The sequence below is a fragment of the Bacillus rossius genome (assembly GCF_032445375.1).
Source record: "Bacillus rossius redtenbacheri isolate Brsri chromosome 4 unlocalized genomic scaffold, Brsri_v3 Brsri_v3_scf4_2, whole genome shotgun sequence".
NCBI lineage: Eukaryota > Metazoa > Arthropoda > Insecta > Phasmatodea > Bacillidae > Bacillus > Bacillus rossius.
The window spans coordinates 34178337-34195693 of NW_026962011.1; the positions used below are offsets into that span (position 1 = coordinate 34178337).

At 47.8% G+C, this 17357-nt stretch overlaps 1 protein-coding gene across 1 annotated transcript in view; it reads right to left on the reverse strand.

Annotated features, from left to right (window-relative positions):
* The window catches only part of LOC134541826 (inactive dipeptidyl peptidase 10-like), a 57920-nt gene that overhangs the window by 3044 nt on the left and 37519 nt on the right, over positions 1 to 17357 (reverse strand). The window contains exons 8-16 of the mRNA XM_063385521.1: positions 17100 to 17206; positions 12364 to 12487; positions 11349 to 11581; positions 9896 to 10039; positions 9116 to 9365; positions 7467 to 7579; positions 4052 to 4246; positions 3069 to 3226; positions 2171 to 2382 (exon numbers count right to left, since the gene is read on the reverse strand). Coding sequence (XP_063241591.1) covers positions 2171 to 2382; positions 3069 to 3226; positions 4052 to 4246; positions 7467 to 7579; positions 9116 to 9365; positions 9896 to 10039; positions 11349 to 11581; positions 12364 to 12487; positions 17100 to 17206 — 1536 coding nt within the window. The remainder of the gene's footprint in view (positions 1 to 2170; positions 2383 to 3068; positions 3227 to 4051; positions 4247 to 7466; positions 7580 to 9115; positions 9366 to 9895; positions 10040 to 11348; positions 11582 to 12363; positions 12488 to 17099; positions 17207 to 17357) is intronic.

Here is a 17357-nt window from a genome sequence, read left to right on the forward strand (position 1 = left end):
ATACAAAATCACTGGGGCATTAGGATGGGGCCCAGTTGAGTTTTGAGATTTTTTTTATTGCCTTGATAGGATGAAAATAACAAGTCTGTTGTTAAAAACTTCCTAGAAAACCTTACAAGTAATGTTATATTCACAGATCTAGTTTACCGTTATGGCCACAGTAATGTGTACAGTCTTCACTTTTTTTTGTGGGGTTTTAAAAGTTGTACATTTAAATAATATGGAGGGTGCCTGACACAATTATTTGGCTCCAGGCCCTTGGTTTCGTTTGATGGCCTGTTTAAGGTAAAACTACCTCAGAACCTATATACCTTCTACCTCTATCCACTCAAATGTAACACTCTACCTTTGTATCCACTCTAACATCTATATCCACTCTATGATAACACTCTACCACTGTATCTACTCTATGGTAACACTATGCTCTGTATTCACTTTATGGTAAAGCTGGGTTCACAATTGAAAATTAAGAATTATGAATTAAGTATTCATCGTGTACTTAACATGTGACTATGTATACTAGTGGAATGGTTTATGATTGTCATGTGGAATTTTGACGGGTCGTGTATGAACCATATGATGACTTGAGACTTAACAGAGGGTTATATTTTATCTTTTTCCTTAAGATTTAAGGGAAGCACCAACCAGAGCACAGTAGAATGTGTTGTTGGCGTGAAATAATGTTTTGTTGGGAGTGCAGGTTATGATGTAGTAGGAAATGAGTAGGAAATGGAACTACGTACTAGCATCATGTTTAGAAATAATAAAAAATGAAGAAGAACATTGTACGAACATTTCATAAAAGCTCTGATTTGATTATTTGTTTTGTTTTATGATTTCATAAATAAATTTCTAATTTTTTTTTTTACTATTGTACGAGTATATCATCTATTTACAATAAATGAATATATTTTCTTAGTCTAAAGCCATTTTACCGTGGCTTGAGTGAATAATATTACCATTACCTGACTTAGTATTTATATATTAAAGTTAAATATCCTTGATTCTAAATTCTGTATGAATTTTAGGTTACGAGCTGAAATATTGCAAATTTTAGGTTCAGTCGTAGCTATGTGTCTTGTTTTTAAAGTACATAGGTGCATAACCAATTTCACCATGAATAAAAATGTTACGCTAAATAAATTATTAATCGACAAAGATTATAAACAGATCTGAATTTCAAAATGTAGGCGATACCTACGAATACAAAAATTCAACTTAAATAACATGGCTGCTTTCTCGCCTGTTTTTATTGGCTGGAATTAATGAATTCAATCATAAACTGGATATTATTTAACCACGTGTTCGTCCGTTTACAGGTTAAGTTTATAATTATTAAGTGTTTCAATCGTAAACTCACCTTAACACTACCTACCTCTGTACTCACCATGTCAACACACTACAACTGTATCCACTCTATGGAAACTCTTGACCAATATAACACCGTACCTTTGTATCCATTCTATGGAAACACTGTACCTCTGTATCCATTATATGGTATCAAAGTTATCTCAGTATCCACTCTATAGTAAAACACTACCACTGTATCCACTCTATGGTAACACTCTACCTCTGTATCCACTCTATGGTAACACTCTACCTCTGTATCCACTCTATGATAACACTCTACCTCAGTATCTACTCTATGATAACACTCTACCTCTGTATCCACTCTATGGTAACACTCTACCTCTGTATCCACTCTATGGTAACACTCTACCTCTGTATCCACTCTATGGTAACACTCTACCTCTGTATCCACTCTATGGTAACACTCTACCTCTGTATCCACTCTATGGTAACACTCTACCTCTGTATCCACTCTATGGTAACACTCTACCTCTGTATCCACTCTATGATAACACTCTACCTCAGTATCCACTCTATGATAACACTCTACCTCTGTATCCACTCTATGGTAACACTCTACCTCTGTATCCACTCTATGATAACACTCTACCTCTGTATCCACTCTATGGTAACACTCTACCTCTGTATCCACTCTATGGTAACACTCTACCTCTGTATCCACTCTATGGTAACACTCTACCTCTGTATCCACTCTATGGAAACACTGTATCTCTGTATCCACTCTATGGTAACATTGCTACCTCAGTATCCACCCTACGGCAACACAACCACCGCAGTGTACACTCTACGACGCACGCACCAGCTGGCGGAAGAGCGCGCCCTGCTCGGCCAGCGCGCGCGCCAGCAGCATGCCCTGCTGCAGCGGCACCTGGTCGTCCGCCGTGCCGTGCGCCAGCAGCAGCCGCCGCCCGCGCAGGGACGCCGCGCGCCGCGTCGCGTCCGCCCGCTCGTAGCCCAGGTAGTTGTCCGTCGAGTTCGGCAGTCCCATGTAGCGCTCCGTGTACGCCGAGTCTGGCCACAGTCACCACCACTCAACGGCTCGCCCCAGGATTCCGACACCTCACGGCTCCGACCGTCGCCCTCCGCGCATCCGTCCATCAACGTGAACAGCAACCATCATGGAAGGCCCAAAAAATATTTTACCCGTCTGTCCGTTGGTCAAAATTTTTGTAACTTCACATTGTTTACAAACTGATGCATTCAATTAAAACCTTTACGTCTGCAAGGTTTTTACATGTCAGATTTTATTACGTGTATTAGAATGTTTTGAAAATTGTTTAATTGTAAAGCTGTTTCCAGAATTATTATAGAACTTTTTATGTTTTTTTAAAAAAAAAGGGGATTTGTTACTGCAGTAGACTAACAGGATGTGTCAAACAAACAACTTGTGGTTCAGCTATCCAAATTACCACAAACACGTAAGTAGTCATCGCCGAACTTCAGAATGTTTGTGTAAGTGCAGGACAAAATTGATTAAAACTAGACAAATAAGTTATAGATGACCGAAAATTTAAAATACATCGCAGTGGAGAGCAAAGTGAACTTTATGTTTTTGTAGTCAAACAAAATTTAATTTTTTACAAGGCTAATTGTTATGCGATGAGTTTTGGTGGAAAAGTGTGCGGGGTTGTAATGTAGTTTCCGACACTCGCGCACGGACCAACAGGCCTTCCTTCGAGGTAGTTGAAGAGACTCACCATAGTGCAACCAGTTGGTGATGGGCGCCACTGCGATACCACACTTGAAGACCTCCTGGTCCTCGGCCAGGATCATGGTGGTGGTGAAGCCACCGTAGCCCCAGCCCCACACGGCTATCTTCTGCTTGTCCACGAAGTCCAAGTTGTCGCGCAGGTACCTGCCGACATGTCCAGATCACGACCACCTTTTCCTCCGTGCCCGCACCTCATAGGGTACAACTGGGGATACAACCAGGTAGACAACGGAGCACGTAGCCACACACCAAAGGCACAAGCTTGAGAAACACACCCCTTCACGCAAGTAGTTGACGCCACCTGATCATCGGAATGCTGGAGAGCCTAACTAGTCCAGCCAGTCCAGCCGCTCCAGCATCTTAGCAGGGTCGTGCAGTTCAAAGGTGATGAATATGGCACTAGACTCTGCGCTACAGCCAGTAAAAAAAAAGAAGTTTATTTCCCAAATTAAAGTACTACGGTTGAAAAGAGATAACTGTCTCGAGGATCAGAACCTATAGAACCGTCAGTTGGTGAGTAACTATAAACGAATCTCCTTACATGTACATGTTACATGTTTACTGTCCATGTGGTTTAAAGATTTAGTTCACTTTTTGGTTAAAAAATATCTATCTTTATAGCCTCCGAAACACCTCTAAGCATGTGGTCCAGTATCAGCTAAGCGAGGACACATGTCCACAGGGACCCAGACAATAGATGTACAAGCTGTCTTTTTAAACATCACACTCTGTTTTAGCTGTTAGGCAATAACAATTGTATCACAAATGATTATATTTTTACTATTGGTCACTAAAATTGTTTAATCGTACAAAACAAACTAATACTACTACAGTCACCGACCACAGTATCATTAATTAAAAAAATCAACTAGTACTGAAAGTAACAGGAATTATCGGTTCAGTTAAAGACTAGTAACCGAATTCCTGGTTCTGAAAATCGGTTACGGTGTGGAATACCCAACTGCGCACCTGATGACAGCGACCTGGTCGTCCACCTCGACGCTGCCGAGGCGGTGGCGAAGCTGGTGCATCAGGCGCTCGCCCTGGAAGCCGGAGCCTCGACCGTCCACCTGCGCCACGATGAAGTTGCGTGCACTGGCCAGGTAGGTGCCCCAGTGCACGGCCCAGCGCTCCGACACGAGCTGCGAGCCTGGTGCCGCGCACCTGTGGATCACCCCACCCGACAGCCCCCTTCACACCACCCTCCCAGGAGGCCGTGTTACACTAGCTAGCCGTCAGCCCCCGTCACACTACCCTCCCAGGAGGCCGTGTTACACCAGCTAGCCGTCAGCCCCCTTCACACAACCCTCCCAGGAGGCCGTGTTACACCAGCTAGCCGTCAGCCCCCTTCACACAACCCTCCCAGGAGGCCGTGTTGCACCAGCTAGCCGTCAGCCCCCTTCAAACCACCCTCCCAGGAGGCCGTGTTGCACCAGCTGGCCGTCAGCCTGCTTCACACAACCCTCCCAGGAGGCCGTGTTGCACCAGCTGGCCGTCAGCCCGCTTCACACCACCCTCCCAGGAGGCCGTGTGTCAGCCCGCTTCACACCACCCTCCCAGGAGGCCGTGTTACACTAGCTGGCCGTCAGCCCGCTTCACACCACCCTCCCAGGAGGCCGTGTTACACTAGCTAGCCGTCAGCCCGCTTCACACCACCCTCCCAGGAGGCCGTGTTACACTAGCTAGCCGTCAGCCCGCTTCACACCACCCTCCCAGGAGGCCGTGTTACACTAGCTGGCCGTCAGCCCGCTTCACACCACCCTCCCAGGAGGCCGTGTTGCACTAGCTGGCCGTCAGCCCGCTTCACACCACCCTCCCAGGAGGCCGTGTTGCACTAGCTAGCCGTCAGCCCGCTTCACACCACCCTCCCAGGAGGCCGTGTTGCACTAGCTACCCTCCCAGGAGGCCGTGTTGCACCAGCTGGCCGTCAGCCCCCTTCAAACCACCCTACCAGGAGGCCGTGTTACACCAGCTGGCCGTCAGCCCGCTTCACACCACCCTCCCAGGAGGCCGTGTTACACCAGCTAGCCGTCAGCCCGCTTCACACCACCCTCCCAGGAGGCCGTGTTACACCAGCTAGCCGTCAGCCCCCTTCACACCACCCTCCCAGGAGGCCGTGTTACACCAGCTAGCCGTCAGCCCCCTTCACACCACCCTCCCAGGAGGCCGTGTTACACCAGCTGGCCGTCAGCCCCCTTCACACCACCCTCCCAGGAGGCCGTGTTACACCAGCTGGCCGTCAGCCCGCTTCACACCACCCTCCCAGGAGGCCGTGTTACACCAGCTAGCCATCAGCCCGCTTCACACCACCCTCCCAGGAGGCCGTGTTACACCAGCTGGCCGTCAGCCCCCTTCACACCACCCTCCCAGGAGGCCGTGTTACACCAGCTGGCCGTCAGCCCCCTTCACACCACCCTCCCAGGAGGCCGTGTTACACCAGCTGGCCGTCAGCCCCCTTCACACCACCCTCCCAGGAGGCCGTGTTACACCAGCTGGCCGTCAGCCCCCTTCACACCACCCTACCAGGAGGCCGTGTTACACCAGCTGGCCGTCAGCCCGCTTCACACCACCCTCCCAGGAGGCCGTGTTACACCAGCTAGCCATCAGCCCGCTTCACACCACCCTCCCAGGAGGCCGTGTTACACCAGCTAGCCGTCAGCCCCCTTCACACCACCCTCCCAGGAGGCCGTGTTACACCAGCTGGCCGTCAGCCCCCTTCACACCACCCTCCCAGGAGGCCTAGCTAGCCGTCAGCCCGCTTCACACAACCCTCCCAGGAGGCCGTGTTGCACTAGCTGGCCGATAGCCCGCTTCACACCACCCTCCCAGGAGGCCGTGTTACACTAGCTGGCCGTCAGCCCGCTTCACACCACCCTCCCAGGAGGCCGTGTTACACTAGCTAGCCGTCAGCCCGCTTCACACCACCCTCCCAGGAGGCCGTGTTACACTAGCTAGCCGTCAGCCCGCTTCACACCACCCTCCCAGGAGGCCGTGTTACACTAGCTAGCCGTCAGCCCGCTTCACACCACCCTCCCAGGAGGCCGTGTGTCAGACCGCTTCACACCACCCTCCCAGGAGGCCGTGTTACACTAGCTGGCCGTCAGCCCGCTTCACACCACCCTCCCAGGAGGCCGTGTTACACTAGCTGGCCGTCAGCCCGCTTCACACCACCCTCCCAGGAGGCCGTGTTACACTAGCTAGCCGTCAGCCCGCTTCACACCACCCTCCCAGGAGGCCGTGTTACACTAGCTAGCCGTCAGCCCGCTTCACACCACCCTCCCAGGAGGCCGTGTTACACTAGCTGGCCGTCAGCCCGCTTCACACCACCCTCCCAGGAGGCCGTGTTACACTAGCTGGCCAGGTAGGTGCCCCAGTGCACGGCCCAGCGCTCCGACACGAGCTGCGAGCCTGACGCCACGTACATACCTTTTTTATAAACAAAATTGCGTATATATTTGTTACGCTTGGCATTATTGGCCTGATTTTTTGTTATAAGCGTATTTCTTTACCGATATTATATGTTAAACATCTCTGTCAAGTACTGAAAGACAGTCACGTTTTTTTTTTTTTTTTTTTTTTTTTTTTTGGAAAGTGAAACACTTAGAAGAAAAATCAATAATGTTGGTGCGTAACCACCCAGCGATATACGACACCTGTAACTCTCTGTTGACGGAAATTAATTTCTTACAAGAAATTCCTACCGAAATCGCGAAGGAGCTGAACTTTACAATCCAGATGTAAGCTATTTTCTCGTCACAGTATAATGGTGTAATCTGAGAGCGGAACGTAATATTACATGGCCGAGAAATGAAGATAAAGGTGTAATGCAAGGCCCTTAAGTGCTTTCAAGAATCTGTACCGATTGTTTTCCGCCTAAAACAATTACTCTGGAAACACGCGTTTTAGGCACTTTAACTCTTCTAGAATTACAGTTTAAAAAATTTAGTCCGACGTCAAAAATTACCTCTCGGCCCTAAACAAACAACCTGAAATGCGTTTTCGCAGTGGCGTAGCCAGGATTTTTTTGTATGGGGGGTGTTAAGAAGCAAGGCCCCCCCCCCCCCCCGGGAAAATTTGGATTTTAAGGTGTAAAATAGTGCTATTTTAACAGTTTTCGGTACTTAAATTGAAATATTGTAATGGTATAAAATTTTATTAATTTTAATATGAAATTTGTTTGAGTGATGAATAAGAAATTAATTAAAGATTTGGAGCTAAGGGGGGGGGGGGGGAGAGTTTGAACCCCTAAACACCCCCCTCCCCTGCCCCACCCGGATACGCCCCTGCGTTTTCGTAAGCAGACCCCGCTAGTGGTTTTGAAACGGCGCCGGGAAAGACGCGCGAGCCGGGCGCTCGGGCGCGACGGAGCAGCAGCTGCACTCACGCGTGAAGCAGCAGCGGGAAGGACATCTGCTCGTGCTCCCGCAGCCCCGGGGGCAGCAGCAGCCGCACCTGCGCCTGGTGGCCTCCCGAAACCTCCACCTGGAAGGTCTTCACCTGCCGACACGCAGTCAGGGCAGCGTCAACACTTGTCGGCAGACATTTGTTCCTCATCGCGCATCCAGCTTGACGTCATGCGTGATGCTTGCTGTTTTAGTTCGGTAACGCGAGAGATCCTGCACATAAAAACTTGTCACATAGCAATGAATACAAAATATATTTTTTTTTTATTCAACTTAAGATCAAAATTCATTGTTATGTCACAAGTAATGTTTTGTGAAGGATCTTTCGACGTACCACAGGATAAAAATGTACAAAATGTACATAACTTAATGTAAATTCCCCTCTAAATGTTATTCATATACAGAACATTTTCGGCAAGTTTTTTTCCAGAACTTATCAACTGAAATTCTGCGCGCCATTTCGAAAGCGCAGAAAGTCAGCCAATTGACAGCAGTATATCTGAAGGTTTAAATACAAGACTATTATATTCCTTACAAAGGGCATAAAATACCAGCCTCGGGTCTATCTTCCGCCTAACAGAAACAAAACTACAAGCATTATTTGCAAGTCGAAAGCTACCATCTTGTATAGGTTGGCACAGTAAAAAAAGTTTCATTTACGGCAACAAAATATTTGTTTAGATCAGGGGCGCAACAACTAAATTTCCAAAAAGGGGGGGGGGGGCAATATACCTTTTTATAAAGAATCATCGATCCCCCCTATTGAAGCGGGGGGTTCGGGGGTCCTTCCCCGGGAAAATTTGTATTTCAAGGTGGAAAATGGTGCTATTTAAGCAGTTTTATTATCTAAAAATTGATTACACAGCACTTTCTTTGCCCCCGTTTGCCCCCACTTCAAGGTTTCAGAGGGGGGGGGGGAAATACCCTTGCCCCCCACCCCTGTTGTTGCGCCCCTGGTTCAGATATGGTTCATTCAATAGAAGTATTTAAAAAATTGGCCCAAAATAATAATTTTCGTCAAATAAATGTATGTTTTGTTCAGTGAAGTAATAATTTTACCTTCACAATAATTTCGGTTTCGCCAACAAAAAGGGAGTAAAAATATGTTTCGCTATAAAAACCGTATCACTGTGTGTATCAAACAAACTTTTCAAATCAGCCATGCAGCTGTGGAGGCAGACGCACTCGCACTGAACCACAGACACGCGGCTCAGCGCCACCTTTCAATATATATACTGCATAGATGTCGCGAGTGGATAGGATTTACTCTACGTTTTTCAGAAGCTATGATGAGCAGCTTGGGAACTTCACCGCTGCAGTGCGCTGCCGTAACGCCCTGTATCGTCTTAGTTGTTATTTACACGTTAGAGCGCAGCACTGTCGCCCGCTGTCATTCCCCGCACCCCCCACCTATCATTCACTGCAGCTCAAGGTAGTTCAACTGGAGGGGGAAGGGGTGTTTGAAGAGTTCGACACTTGTCCGCTAGGGACCACCACAAGTCGATGCCCTAGAGATGGTGGAGATTGCGGCGGTGAATTAACCGACTACCTCAAAACCGTATTAGAAATTTTAACCTGGGCTGGCGACTTCTGTACAGTATATATATATATATTCAAAGGCGCCACTGACCTGGGGCAGCGCCATGGCGAGGTAGCGGTGGCGCAGCTGGTCGCGCCGGTCCAGCACGGCCAGGCGGGCGCCCGTGACCAGGTCCAACAGCTCGGCGGTGGGCGTGTCCGGGCCCAGGCACTCCAGCACCAGGTACCTGGGCGACGGGCCCGGGCTGACGTGGACGTCGCTGTAGAGGCAGGCGGGTCGCGACCCCGCCTCAGGCCCCGCCCCCGGCCACGCCCCCGGCCACGCCTCCCCGGTCTCGTTGCTGTGGGACGGCACCCGTAAACAGGTTACATCGCCTTAATATCACTACGAATGGACACTAGTGGTAGAGGCAGGCGTACAAGGGCACTGCTGCAAGCCCCGCCCCTGGCCACGCACCTGGCCACGCCCCCGGCCACGCCTCCCCGGTCTCGTTGCTGTGGGATTGCACCGTAAACAGATTACATCGCCTTAATATCACTACAAATGGAAACTAGTGGTAGAGACAGGAGTACAAATGCACTGCTGCAAGCCCCGTCCCAGGCCCCGCCCCAGGCCATGCCTCTCTGGTCTCGTTACTGTGTGATCGTAGTTTACAGTACAGTACACGAACATAACTACTTCACCGTAATATAATTGCGAATGTAAAATAGTGGTAGAGGCAAACATACAAGGGCACTGCGTCAAACCCCGCCCCTGGCCACGCCCCTGGCCTTGGCCCAGGCCACGCCTCTCTGGTCTCGTTGTGGCATGGCACTGTAATTGTTTAATGGAAGTCCAGGGCCACGGTGCTAGGCACAGCTGCGAACACACCTGCGTGGCGGGCTGCCTGGTGTCGCAGGGGCTTGTGGCACAGGGCACGTGAGGCACTCGGGGGTTTGGTCCGTGGAGTTGAGGTCACCTAACCGGTAGAGGTGCCTCTGCCCAGGCAGGCGCTCTGGTGCCGCCAAGAAGTACCTGTACGAAGTGAAAACCACATGTCACAGGCCGGACTTATGTATCTAAATATTTGCAGACTAATTTTTTTCATATAGAATCATGCTTTAATTGAGGATTTCTAAGGAAGATAGTCATCTGTGCTAAAATTCTTTCACCTCAAGAAAGATTTAAATGAATCATTTAATGGTGCTCTAATAATACAAAAAAAAAAAAAATTCAAAACCAGAGAGAATTTTTTTTGTACTTAAATATCACTTTATATAGAATACTTATAACTGTTTTAAGAAGAAGGGCCCATAAATCTGTAGGCCAAGCTTTTTTTCAGAATTATTACATTGTACGTTTCACTAACAGTTCTTTGGGAAACAGTAGCAAGTAAATGATTTGCAATATGAGGTGAGGGGGTGGAAGGAGAGAGGAAAGGTCGGTGGAGAGTGGTAGGAACGGGGAACGGTGGGAGGTTGAGTGGAATTATGAGGGAAGTGTTATGAGGAGGGAGTGGTATGAAGGGGCAATGATAGGAAGGGGGATTTGAAGGTGTGGTGGAGGGGAGTGGTGTAAGGAGAACGATAGGAGGAAGAGTGGTAGGAGTTGAGTTTTAGGAGGTGAGGTAGGTGATGAGTGTAGGAAGGGGAGTGGCTAGAGGAAGTGAGCGGTAAAAGGGGCTGGGAAGGATAGCGGAGAGAGGGTGACGGAAGTGCAGGGAGGGGGTAGGAGGCAGGTGATGAGTGCAGGAGGGGGAGTGGCTAGAGGAAGTGAGCGGTAGAAGGGGCTGGGAAGGAGAGCGGAGAGAGGGTGACAGATGTGCAGAGAGGGGGTAGGAGGCAGGTGATGAGTGTAGGAGGGGGAGTGGCCAGAGGAAGTGAGCGGTAGAAGTGGCTGGGAAGGAGAGCGGAGAGAGGGTGACAGAAGTGCAGAGAGGGGTTAGGAGGCAGGTGATGAGTGTAGGAGGGGGAGTGACTAGAGGAAGTGAGCGGTAAAAGGGGCTGGGAAGGATAGCGGAGAGAGGGTGACGGAAGTGCAGGGAGGGGGTAGGAGGCAGGTGATGAGTGCAGGAGGGGGAGTGGCTAGCGGAAGTGAGCGGTAGAAGGGGCTGGGAAGGAGAGCGGAGAGAGGGTGACAGAAGTGCAGAGAGGGGGTAGGAGGCAGGTGATGAGTGCAGGAGGGACGAGTGGCTAGCGGAAGTGAGCGGTAGAAGGGGCCGGGAAGGAGAGCGGAGAGAGGGTGACAGAAGTGCAGAGAGGGGGTAGGAGGCAGGTGATGAGTGTAGGAGGAGCAGTGGCCAGAGGAGGGTGCAGAGAGGGGGTGGGAGGGCGGGGGTGCTCACAGCTTGTCGCGCTCCTCGTCCCAGGCGACCAGCCTCGTCAGCTGGTAGGCGCCGTGCGTGAGAGCCGTCGCTTGGCGCGACGCCACGTCCACGAGGCAGGCGTGCGAGAAGCGGCCGTTGTCGGCGTCAAGCACGGGCAGCAGCGCCACGTAGGCGCGCCCGTCCGCCGAGAAGAGCGGCGCCCCGACGCCGGCGTCGGCCCAGCCCGCCTCGCCCCAGCGCTCCGCGTGCGTCTGCGGTCACACCTCACACGTCTCCGCGCGGGGGCTGCCATGGGCGTGCTACTGACGGTCAGTGGCGTAGCCGGGTTTTGTGCATGGGGGGTGTTAAGAAGTATCCCCCCCCCCCGTATTAAAGCGGGGGGCCCGGGGGCCCCCCCCCCCCGGGAAAATTTGGATTTTTAGATGTAAAATAGTGATATTTTAGCAGTTTCCGGTACTTATATTTAAACATAGTAATAGTAAAATTTTTATTGATTTTAATATGAAATTTGTTTGAGTGATGAATAAGAAATTAATTAAAGATTTGGTGCTAAAGGGGGGGTGTTTGAACCCCTAACCCCCCCCCCCCCCCTCTCGGCTACGCCCCTGCTGACGGTCACAACTACTCTGGTAAACACTCACACGATACTCATTCCAATACACTAGAACTAATACCGGTGAAAACCTGGCTGACTGCAAGACCAGTATTAACAATTTATCTGTTTAATACATATGGTACCAACATTATGACAGCAAAAATAATCTCTTTTTTTCTTTTTCCAATCATTACATAGATTTCTGAGGAAATATACCTAAACTTCCAGTGTTTCAAAATTCTTAAAAAGTAATTTAACAATGTTTGACACAAGATAATATAATAAATAATTTTAAAATGGATATATCTATAAGAGTTTTTCGTAGTTATCTCTTCTCGTCACTAGGTTATTTTTCTGTCTCATGTCAGCGTTGTTAGCACAGAGCTCTAGCCAGTTGCAGAGGGGCAGAGTGGCAGGGAGGCGGAGAGGCAGACCCACCTCCTCGCAGGCCCACAGGGGCTCGCCGCACACGGATATGACGGAGAGGTTCTGGCGGCGGTTCATCCACACCACGGCGGCGCGGTGCGCGCTCACCCACTTCACCGTCGTGAAGTAGTGGTCCCTGGAACAAGGGTTGCACTCCGCCACTGGTGGCCAGCTTGGATACCAACAGGGTCGCACACATTTAAGTTGGAACTGAGCGTCTCACGACAAGTATTCAGAGCCGCTACTGAATTACATACGTGGCACGTGATCAGGGCCGCAACTAGAGTCTCTGGCACCCGGGGCATGAATGTATTCATGCCCCCCCCCCTATTTTTTTTGCACATACCACACCAATAAAGCGGGGGGTTCGGGGGCCCTCCCACAGAAAAATGGTGCTATGTTGATACGTTATATTGTAAATCAGATTAGACATTCCTGGCATGCAAGTTAAAAAACGTTTTACCAGTTACCAGTTGTAGTAGGAAGAAATTACAATGCAAGCGATTTCGGCGCCCCCACAGCTTTGCGCCCGGGGCGTATGCCCCGCTTGCCCCTCCCTCCCCCCTAGTTGCGGCCCTGCACGTGATGAGGAAACGGAAAATAAAATTCCCTCTTTAATAACCAAAATCTAAGAATAATTAACATGAAGCGATAAATATAGCCTACATTACATAATTATAATTCTTTCCAGTATTTGTGTGTCAAATATCATATGTTTGATAATGGTGTATGCTGACCATTTATTATAGGTATGTGCAAGCAAAGACAGCATATCTAGTAATATTAATTTGTAGCTAGTCACGTGGACCATAAGGACTCTGTCGCTGTCGGTATAACTGGTCATCGCTGCACTATAGGTCACACCCGGAGACACGCTAACCAGCCATGTCGGGGAAAGAACCGACGATGGCGTACAACGAGCGGAACCGAGTCTGGGTGACCATGTTTGCGACGGTTAGAGACAGCGTAAATGTTGCCCTTTAAGTGACCTGGAGGTCGGCCTTGATGTTGTTATTTGCCTCGAACCTTATTCATTTGTTCATTGAATGACATTTCATGTAATTTTGTTCATTCTGTTTTGCTGCTGGTTTGTTGGATATGTAGTTAGTAGCCTGAGGCAGGGTTTACCGTTCTGGCCAGCTTGTAGAAAAACCAGGGGTAGAGATGAAATAGGGTATATAACACTGACGCAATTAACTTGGGAGAACCCTTGCACCCACTTGTGGAAAGTCAGGGTCTGAACCCCCCCCCCCTCCCCGGGGAATCGAACCCGGGTCATCTCGTTGGGGGTCGAGTGTTCTGAACACTTTTTTTTTTAAAGATGGGTGGCACACAGGCAAGGCTTGACAGTCACCGGTGTGCCAATCATCTCCCCCCCCCTTAATGCGGTATTGTTATGTCACCCCAAGTCATTGTGAAATTGTAGTTGTGATTGTTGGTGTATTAAGACAACACAAATTACATCCATGTCTTACCCGGGATTCGAACCCAGAGTCCCCTCACCGTAGCCCGGTGCGTTAGCGACTGCGCCACGGAGGCCTACAAGCACTCGACCACCACGCCTCTTGCTGGTTTCTTTGGCTCTGAACTACCTTAGGGTTTGTTGAAACATCCGCGGCCCAACTGGGGTTGTTGCAAAAAAAAAAAACCTGCTAGTGTTCAGAGTTTAAACTTTTTTCGAATGAACTCGCAAATTTCCCGGGTCCCTAGCCATTGTGTGTCAGGATCGAACCCACGACGTCGCAGCTACTGCTGACCCCGAGGAACCGATGGCTCGCTTAGAAGTCAGAGTCTGACGACGACACAGGCCGCGTAGCACCCAACAACTTAGTTTTCGAACGGGACTTTAACAAACACGTCTCATGCCGGGCACAGTTGGCACATGACAGAGGCAGTTATGTCTCTGTCTCACACGCTATATCTTCACTTATTTCATTCAAGAGCTTTCTCTATAATTTTAACTTTATACCTCTCTTGCATTCGTTGCTCTGCCAAAAAAAAATATTTCCAACAGATATTCACTTAATGTACGAGGTATATTCCTGCTGTAAGCTCCGTTTGGTAATTAAAAAAAATAACCCGCGAGAAAAAGTTTTTATTGACAGTTTTCGTTTACTTCAGACCTACTTTACATTTTTTTTTACATAATCTCTGTTCAGTTACAAGTTCTTTTCTCAACGCTGCAACAGTTACTTTAGCATCTCTGCATAGAAGTTCGCCGCCTAGAAATTAAACCAGTTGACAATCGTAATCTTTGTAATTTTTGATGTAATTGTTGACCCAAGTTTCACAATTCAACCCAAATAACGCCCTTTTCGTCCCAAAAAAAAAAAAACGGTAGCCATCATTTTTCGAATCGAGTACGGAGAATGCTTAAAAGATTCCCGGAGATGTACTTAGGCTACCCGCATTACGTATTAGAAGTCCATGGTGCCTATGGTCGAGGCGTCCGTTACATTTCCAGGCGGCAAACTTCTATGCAGAGAGGTTGAAGAAACTGGTACAGCAGTGCGAAAAGTGTTTGGAACTGAATAGCGATTATGTGAAAATGTGAAGTACGTCTGTAGTAAACTAAAACTATAAATTAAAAAACTTTTTTCATGGGTTTATTATTTTTAATGATCAAACGCACCTTACTTTACAAATATCCTACGTAATTTCACGGGTGTGAAGATGCGCGCAAGTCTTCGCAATATTATCATTCCTTGCGCGACTTTTTAAACCCACGATACTACACTAAGGGCCGGTTGCACCATTGAAGATCGCTGGTCGATCCGAGATCATAAGAGGTAATGAACCAGGATCGACACACAAACGGATTACACCATTCGAGTTCACCTTCTGACAGAGGATTGAGGTGAACCTCTGTTTGAACCACCGAAATTGATGGTTCAGAGCAGTTGGATCCGAGATCTTGTGTATTTTTCGTTGGTTTGTTGTGTTTTGTAGTCGTGTTCGCATAGATACTGGTTTGCTTACAATTGGTGTTTTGATGGGCTACAATAGTTTACAGGAAATTTAGGCCGATATATTTTTAGGTATGCCCGAAGTACGGTAATTGTCATCATAATGTTATTTAAAATATGATGCCAATTCTTGCCAAGATTCTTCCTTCTGCTTACAAAACACGCCATCAGTTCTCTTACACTCTAAAATATCCAGTCTTTCTTGCACTAAATCGACAAGGATGATTTTTATCTTTTTCAGAGAAAAAACCTTTTTTAGGTACTGAAATTTTCTTTTCCATCGTCATGTGTAACCGCGTGTACCCCAGTCAACTCACAACCGACCACAAGTTTGTAATCAATAAACAAATAGGCTTGTATGTAAATATCACGATGCCAACATTTACAGCAAGAACTTCAAATATACTAAAGAAAATTCTCTGTGACTAGACGGAATTCAGTAGCCAATAGAAAACTTGCTTTCATTTTACAATCGATCTTTACCAACCTAAACCTAGATCGTGAGATCGAATGTCTGAACTCGTAAGTTCACTTTGGTGGAACACATATACACTGGATCTCAGATTTGACTTGAGATCACACTGAAACAAAGATCTTACGATCTCGGATCCGAACAGTTATTGGTGAAACCGGCCCTAAGAGAATATCTGTTGAAAATTTGAAAATATTAGCGGCAGAATAACAAATACAAGGGAGGTGAGTTTAAGTTTTTGAAATTGCCTTTAAAAAAACGTAATGACAAAAAAAAAACTAAAAAAAATCAACATGGCTTGTGATACCAAACCCTAAATGTCTCGTTTCTTTTATACGTCCAAGTTTCGATTAAATAAGTAATACTTCGCAATTAGTAAATCAAATAAGTATATTAACATAGGGAAACTTTAAATTATTTTTGACGTGATAACGTCTTATAAATCAATGAACGCCGGCTACACGCACGAAAAAGCATGACTCATTGTCACGTTCCGTCTGAGCCGAGTGTGCAAGAACCGACCAACCACCGCGGCGAGAAAATCTTCTATATTATCAAACAGGTTAAGGCGGGCTTTTTAACTAATTGTTCGTGATTATATATAAACAAATTATTTAAATTAAATTTACAAAAAACTGTAAATAATATTTGAAAATTAAAAAGTATGCAATTTTTCATCAATGTTTTCTTGTGACTTTATCACGTAAAATTATCGTCCGTAAACCGACTTTACAGACAACCCCCCTTTTTAACAAGAAAACGCACGTCTGTGGTCTGTACGTGTGCTACTTGTAAACAAACGAGTGCTTTATCGTTACTTCAGCTGATTCCGAAGGTTTTACTGCGGCAAGGTGTGATGCGGACAAGACACTAGTCTGTTTGGAAGTTGTGGACATACGCCACTGCAGACCTCAGTGAACCAAGACTACGAAAAATGTAAATACCTACAGAACACAGAAAACAAGCCAATATTAGCTCTTGTACAAACAAAAAGAAAGTACCGAATTCCCAAAACAACATTAATTCAGTAAAACAAAATGAAACGCAGACGAGGAAATCAACTGAAGGTATATTAACATAGACGAAATAACGACGCCGCATGTCTGAAACAGGCAGACAGCTCTGGACAACACAGTGAAGACAGTACAGAACGAACACAGCTGGCTTCTTACGACGAGACACGACGGACTGATCTGCTGCAAATGTGTGAGCCCGTGGTTCCTTACCTTCATACTTGCCCTCATTACAACGGACATTCAAAGCAAGGCCGACTGTCTAGTCTAAAGAATGGCGAGCAGGCAGCGACATACAGGGTGTGCCCGATGCTGGCGGGCGGCTTCAAGTCCGCGTGCTCCGAGTCCTCGGGCAGGCTGAGGTCGACCACCCTCAAGGTCACCGCCGGGTTGGTCGTGCCCGTCTGCAACAAGAGCGGCGTCCTCCCATCACTGCCAGTCACTGCCAGTCTCTGCCAGTCTCTGCCAGTCTCTACCCAGTCACTGCCAGTCACTGACCATCACTGCCAGTCACTGCCAGTCACTGACCATCACTGCCAGTCTATACCATTCACT